The following is a 7,500-nucleotide window of genomic DNA, read 5'->3' as shown; positions in this document are numbered from 1 at the left end:
TGACTGATTTCTGTGGGATGTCAAGAGGGCCAAAGTTTGCTGCCAAGAGGAGACGCGTCAACAATCAAGAGGGGGAAACCAAGTCAACAAATATTGGTATCACACAACTCGGCGGATTGGTCTCTGCTCTTCTCTCGTACTTTCTCTTCTCGTCTCTTTGTCTGTCTCTCTGTTTTTTTTTATATATATGATTTCTGTATTTCTGTCTGTCTGTCCTTCCATCTATCCATTTAACTGTCTGTCTGTTTGTCCTTCCATCTATCTAGTTAACTGTTTGTCTGTCTGTGTGTCCTTCCACCTACCTATTTAATTGTCTGTCTCTCTGATTGCCCTTCCATCTATCCATTTAACTGTCTGTCTGTCTGTTTGTCCTTCCATCTATCCATTTACCCGTCTGTCTGTTTGTCCTTCCATCTAGCTATTCAACCGTCTGTCTGTCTGTTTGTCCTTTCTTCTATCTATTTAACCGTCTGTCTGTCTGTTTGTCCTTTCTTCTATCTATTTAACCGTCTGTCTGTCTGTCCTTTCATCTATCCATTGAACTGTCTGTCTGTCTGTTTGTCCTTCTATCTATTTAACCGTCTGTCTGTCTGTCCTTTCATTTATCCATTGAACTGTATGTCTGTCTGTTTGTCTTTCTATCTATTTAACCGTCTGTCTGTCTGTCCTTTCATCTATCCATTGAACTGTCTGTCTGTCTGTTTCTCCTTCTATCCATTTAAATACCACCAGTCTGTGTATATCTATTTGTTTATCCCTACCAACCTACCCTCCTAACCAACCAACCAAAGAAAACACAAGAAAAGAAATAGAAAAGAAAAGAGAAAACACACGAAGCACGTCGGGAAAAATCTCCCCTGGCTTCCCTCTGACGCCTTAAAGCATTGACATAATCAAGAAGCAGCGCTTGTTTCTTGCTGATTAGACCCGCCGGGAACGCGGAGACGGAGAAGGTGGTATTTCAGTAATGGTTTTCGCGGCCGGGTCTCTCGCCGCGAATGAGGATTGGCGATTGGCGTTCCGGCGCTCGTGTCCCTTAGGCCCCGCTGCGTGTACGTGTGTGTACGTGTACGTGTAGCACCCACATGTTGTGTGAATGCGTCGAATCAAATTAGGAGCCCCGTTCGCGGCGTCTGAGCGCACGGCCTCCGCAAAGAGCCGCGGAGGGGAGGGGGAGGGGGAGGAGGCGCGGATCATTTGCTTCCTTCCCGAGGCTGATGTAGGGTTTCCTTGCCACTTTCATATGCGAGCCGTCGGCGCCCCTTTACAACATGCAGTAATAATGGGCGGCTTCGGGGTGGCGCATTATTGAGTGGCGGGATTGATCTCCTTTTCAATTTCTTCCGTCGTTCAGATCTCTCTCAAGGGCTCGCGGGGGCAAAAGTTTCTGTGGTGCGCCGGCGGGTGGGCGGGGGAGAGGGAGAGGGAGAGAGAGGGAGAGGGAGAGGTAGATGAAGTGAAAAGGAGGGAGTGATGGAGAGGCAGAAGAAGAGCGAGAAGGAGATGAAGAAGGGGGGCGAGAACGATCGGGAGAGGGAGAAGAAAAGGGAAAGACAGAGGCAGAAGGAAGGTAGATGAAGTGAAAAGGAGGGAGTGATGGAGAGGCAGAAGAAGAGCGAGAAGGAGATGAAGAAGGGGGGCGAGAACGATCGGGAGAGGGAGAAGAAAAGGGAAAGACAGAGGCAGAAGGAGGGAAAGATGGAAATGGAGAGGGAGAACGGAAAGAATGTGCTGAGGGAATTAGAGATGGAGAGGGAGAGAGATTCCCATCACTTCCACGTAATTTATTCACCGCTCCCTTCGCCCATGGCCGCATTTCCCTTACTGTTATCATCAGCTGCCTCATAATCACCATTGTTGGGACTGCTCATTATCCTTATCTTTATCATATTATCAGTTTTTATTTCATCAGTAGATGTGAATACTGATGAGGATTATTTAGATTTCAATTAAGCTCAAGGAGATAGTGCTGATTAATATGTATATAAGGATATCATCAGATTTATCGAGAGAGAGAGAGAGAGAGAGAGAGAGAGAGAGAGAGAGAGAGAGAGAGAGAGAGAGAGAGAGAGAGAGAGAGAGAGAGAGAGAGAGAGAGAGAGAGAGAGAAAGAGAGAGGGAGGGAGGGAGGGGGGGAAGAGAGAGAAAAGAGAGGGAGAGAAGGAAAGAGAGAAAGAGAGAAGGGGAGAGAGAGTGAGGGAGAGGGAGAGAAAGGGAGGGAGGGAGGAAGATTTAAGGGAGGGAGAGAAGGAAAGAGAGTGGGTGAGAAAGAGTGAGGGAGAGGGAGAGAAAGAGAGGGAGTGGGAGAGAAAGAGAGAAGGAAACAAAGAGAGAGAGAGAGAGAGAGAGAGAGAGAGAGAGAGAGAGAGAGAGAGAGAGAGAGAGAGAGAGAGAGAGAGAGAGAGAGAGAGAGAGAGAGAAGGAGACAAAGAGTGAGGGAGAGGGAGAGAAAGGGAGAGAAAGAGACAGAGGCAGAGAAAGATAGGTAGGGGGAGAGAAAGAGAGAGAAAGAAACATAGAGCGACAGAAAGAAAGAGGGAGGGAGAGAGAGACTGGGAGAGAAAGAGAGAGACTGGAGGAGAAAGAGAGAAAGAGAGAAGGAAAGAAAGAGAGAGAATACATAAGAGAGAAAAAGGTAAAACTCTGAAATATGTTGGTTGAAAGGATATATTGCCTATTGTCGAAGAAAATCATATTATAAGTATTTGCTTTTGGGCTCGGGACAGAGATCGGAATTCTGTCTCGTCCACATTGGAAGAAGTTCCGAAGTCTCTTGAAGTATTCAGTTACCATAGAGAAAACAACAAAATGTGATTGGTGCTATGGCAGTGACGTTATAAGCACGCTGTTTTCATGACTTTAATGGCACAGTTTTCTTTTTAATAAAAAGTGGTAACACGAAATATGATATACACTGCCACTGGTACTTGACAATGCAATGTTCCTCTCGGCAGCTAAAAACAGGAAAGAATTGCGCAGTTAACCCAAGGTCAAGTGTATTTCAAAAGACTTGACCGGAATCAATGGAAGAAAACGGGTGAGAGCAGTGTGAGCCGGGACTATAGTAAACTATATCATTTTTATATTTTTTTTCTATTTATCTTTGATTGAAATGCAAGTAAGATTTTATATTCTTTGGAATTAAGGTTTTGATATTTTATTTAAGGATTACCATGATACCTCACATAAGCATATGGTTTCAGAAAGGCAACACGAGGGCGTTTATTGATAAAAAAGGGGGTGGGGTCCCGAGAGCCAGCAATTTTAATGGCTCGTGATAATTTCTGAAAAACTGTGAATAACGGCTTGTGTGAGTGTGAATTGGATTAGAGTTTGAGAAGATTGACAAACTTAAGAGGTGCTTTTTTCTCAATTCATTTCCATTTCACTCGACTTCGTTGCATTTGCAAGTGAAAGGAAGCGAACGCAGGACACATGAATGGTCTAGGAGTTTATCTCTCTTTGATATTGCTGGGCAAATACGTATGAATATTTGCATGCACAAGATGAAAGACTTCTAACACACACATACACACACACACGCACACGCACACGCACACGCGCACACACACACACACACACACACACACACACACACACACACACACACACACACACACACACACACACACACACACACACACACACACACACACACACACATCTCGTTATTTTCAAATGCAAATATCTTTACTGAAAGATATTTTCCTAGCAGGCCTCCATAAGATGCTTCTGAGCCCCGGAACCCCCAGAGGTGATAGTCTAATTCGAGCCCTATTGACACACTTATAAACACGCTGCGAAAAAAACAGACATATAAGGCGTTATATGCAGGGGTTCGCTTGGTCAAAAATTCTTGCTCCGAGGCCAAGGCTGCACTGTTTGCTGCTTAAAACGACTGCTCGAGTCTGAGCAATGTTGCTAATCTGCATGAATGGCTCTATTAAATGTCTAGCCTGAAATATTCTACGCTTAAATTCAAGTATCTTCCACAGTAAACGTTTTAAATTAATAAATCTACCCTAATATCTTTATAAAGTAGAATATTTCTTCTATGTGTATATACAGTGACTCTTATTTCCGACTGGCAACCCTTACAATCTGACACGCTATCAAAACAAATGATCATAATAAATAAAATAATGAAATATAGGTCTACCTATTTCCATATATACAATTTTATGAAGTAGAATATAATATTCACTGAATGCAATATCAACAGGAGAATGCTGCTAGAATTTTTCAGAATTTTCCACTTGAAATATAAATATTCTGTTTCATTGAAAAGTTGGTATATTCTCGATTTAGAGATAAATTGTTCTTTTTAAAATGATTTATGATTTATAAGAAAAAAAATCATTCCCATAATCTCTATTATCTCCTTTAGTTTTCATATTTTGAATTTCTTTGAAAATAATGTTATGGAAATTACAGAAAAAGAAATCGTAAAAAATAACTTCTCTGATAAAAACATTAAGTGGAGTTCATGGTCAACGCTCGCATTCGAAGGTTTGTACCCAGTACGGTACGCGAATGACGCTGTTGCCATGGTGACGGTACACCGCTTGACTTAGCAAGCGGAAGTCTAGCCATCTATTGGGGTCGCCTGAGATAACAAGAAAAGGTCTCGAGATTTTAGGCAAGACATTTCCCTGCTTAAAACGCCCAAATTTTCCTGCTTAAAACACCCAAATTTTCATGCTTAAAACGCCTTTACTCTCTCTCTCTCTCTCTCTCTCTCTCTCTCTCTCTCTCTCTCTCTCTCTCTCTCTCTCTCTCTCTCTCTCTCTCTCTCTCTTCTCTTCTCTTTCTCTCTCTTCTCTTTCTCTCTCTGGCTGAGACAGAACAATTTTCTTCACGTCTTCGTCACATAGCTTTTAGATATTCAAGTGGGGCAATATTGACATCCAATAGAAATCTCGACATTTTGGAAACCATCTTGAAACATCTGCCACTTCTTACGAGGAAGTTGCATTGTGCAATATTGTGCAGGGGAAGAGGGGGTGTACTGCGATAGTTTCAGTCTGATTTTAAGGTTGTCCTGATTTTACATTTGATTTTATCTTGCTTTAGTGTTTCTGTCTGTCTGTCTGTCTCTCTCTCTCTCTCTCTCTCTCTCTCTCTCTCTCTCTCTCTCTCTCTCTCTCTCTCTCTCTCTCTCTCTCTCTCTCTCTCTCTCTCTCTCTCTCTTTATTTTTTATATTTTAGATATTTTCTTCTCAGTAGACAGGGAATATCTGCAGCAGACTTTTTTCAATTATTATTCACGATGGTTGTTGGCAATCTCCCTCTCACTCTCGCTCCCTCTCTCCACCACCTTCACTCATCTCTTCCCCCTCCCTGTCATTCTCCCTCTCCCTCCCTCTCCTCATGATCCCCTTCGCCATCCTGTTTGCCTCCATCCCCGCGACCATAAGGGAACCATCAGTCACAGCCTCCGAAGCAAAGATTTACCGAGCGAAGGGTCCCGCGGCTTTTCCGAGAGGAGCTCGTGGAGAGGGAAGCGGGGAAGTAACTCAATTTCCCTCCGCCCCGTACTCCAGAGATGTAATCAGTGTGTGTACTTCGCAGGAACGTCTTCTGCTGTCGGTGCTGCCCAGACACGTGGCCATGGAGATGAAGTCCGACATCGCGGTCATCCCCAAGGACACCATGTTCCACAAGATCTACATCCAGAGACACGATAACGTCAGGTAGGTGGTCGCGTAGGGTGTGACGGGGGAGTGGGTGGGGGGCTAGGGCTGAGTGGGAGTAGGGATGAGAGGGAAGGGGTAGGAGTGGAAGTGGGGGTGGGAAAGGGATTAGGGATGAGAGGGAAGGGGTAGGAGTGGAAGTGGGGTAGGGAAAGGGATTAGGGATGAGAGGGAAGGGGTAGGAGTGGAAGTGGGAATGGGAAAGGGAGTTGGGGTGGGAGTGGGAGTGAGAATGGGTGTGAAGGGGTGGGAGTGGGAGTAGGGATGAGAGTGAATGAGAGTAAGAGTGGATGGGTGGGAGCGAGAGGTGGGTGAGAGCGAATGGGCGTGGGAGTTGTAGGAGTGGAGGTGGGAGTAGAGGTAGGAGTGGGTATGAGAAAGGAAGTGGGGGTAAGGGTGAAGGGGAGGAAGTGGTAATGAAAGAGTTATGATTGGGGTGGGAGTGGGAGTAGGAGTAGGAATGGGAGTGGAGATCCAATAGAAAGTGATAAACACAGCTATAGAAGGACAAAAAAAAACGGAGAGAGATAGAGAGAGAGAGAGAGAGAGAGAGAGAGAGAGAGAGAGAGAGAGAGAGAGAGAGAGAGAGAGAGAGAGAGAGAGAGAGAGAGAGAGACAGACAGACAGACAGACAGACAGACAGACAGACAGACAGACAGACAAAGACAGAGAGTAGGAAAAAGAGAAAGTGAAAGACAAAGGAGAGAGAGAGAGAGAAAGACAGACAGACAGACAGACAGACAGACAGACAGACAGACAGACAGACAGACAGACAGACAGACAGAGACAGAGACAGAGACAGAGAGTAGGAGAAAGGGAAAGTGAAAGACAAAGGAGAGAGAGAGAGAGAGAGAAAGAGAGAGAGAGAGAGAGAGAGAGAGAGAGAGAGAGAGAGAGAGAGAGAGAGAGAGAGAGAGAGAGAGAGAGAGAAGAAAGAAGAAAGAAAGAAGAGAGAGAGAGAGAGAGAGAGAGAGAGAGAGAGAGAGAGAGAGAGAGAGAGAGAGAGAGAGAGAGAGAGAGAGAGAGAGAGAGAGAGAGAGAGAGAGAGAGAATATAGGTAAAGTAAACCCGAGTGCTTTGTGAAGACTGACACTATCGCCTAAGATGTGGTTTCGATCCAGAGGCGCGTGGCAGGTACTCTACGCTTGACATATTATAGGAGAAATAGGAAGAAAATGTGGTAAAAGGCTACATGAATAAGGCTTGTTTAATGGGGATCAAGTTTCGTCATCATGGTTACTGCTATTGATGTTTTTGTTCGTAATTATCTACAGGAATGTCATTAGTAATGCTTATTACTATTACTATGATGATGATGATGATGATGATTGATGATGATGATGATGATTGATGATGATGATGATTGATGATGTGATGATGATAATAATGATGATGACGATGATGATCATGATGATTATTGTTATTGTTATTATGATTGTTATTATTATTATTACTACCATTATTATTATTGTTATTATTAACGCTAAAGAAGATGAGAACCGGAGAAATTAGGAGGAGATTTTAGTGCCGAAAATCAGGGGGAAGGAGAGAGGGAAAGGAGATGCTTTGGGCAGAGGACGAATGTGGGAGGAGGACGTAGGATGCTATGAGGGACAAGGAGGTCGAAGGAAACACGACAAGAGGTTGATGATGAGGTGCCGAGACACAGTGACAGGAAACCACGATGGGGGGAAAATGGAAGAAGATGGAAAAAAAAGGAGATGGAGGGGAAAATGATGGAGGAAGATGGAGGAAAGGGATATGGAGAAAGATGGAAGAAAGGGAAATGAAGGAAGATGGAGGGAAG

General features: G+C 44.3%; 1 protein-coding gene across 1 annotated transcript in view; it reads left to right on the top strand.

Moving 5' to 3' along the window:
- The window catches only part of LOC113822760 (adenylate cyclase type 5), a 293,919-nt gene that overhangs the window by 175,180 nt on the left and 111,239 nt on the right, over positions 1–7,500 (top strand). Inside the window, exon 4 of the mRNA XM_070145395.1 lies at positions 5,572–5,693. Coding sequence (XP_070001496.1) covers positions 5,572–5,693 — 122 coding nt within the window. The remainder of the gene's footprint in view (positions 1–5,571; positions 5,694–7,500) is intronic.

The sequence above is a fragment of the Penaeus vannamei genome, chromosome 33 (assembly GCF_042767895.1).
Source record: "Penaeus vannamei isolate JL-2024 chromosome 33, ASM4276789v1, whole genome shotgun sequence".
Lineage (NCBI taxonomy): Eukaryota > Metazoa > Arthropoda > Malacostraca > Decapoda > Penaeidae > Penaeus > Penaeus vannamei.
This window is presented reverse-complemented; position numbering and strand designations above follow the sequence as displayed.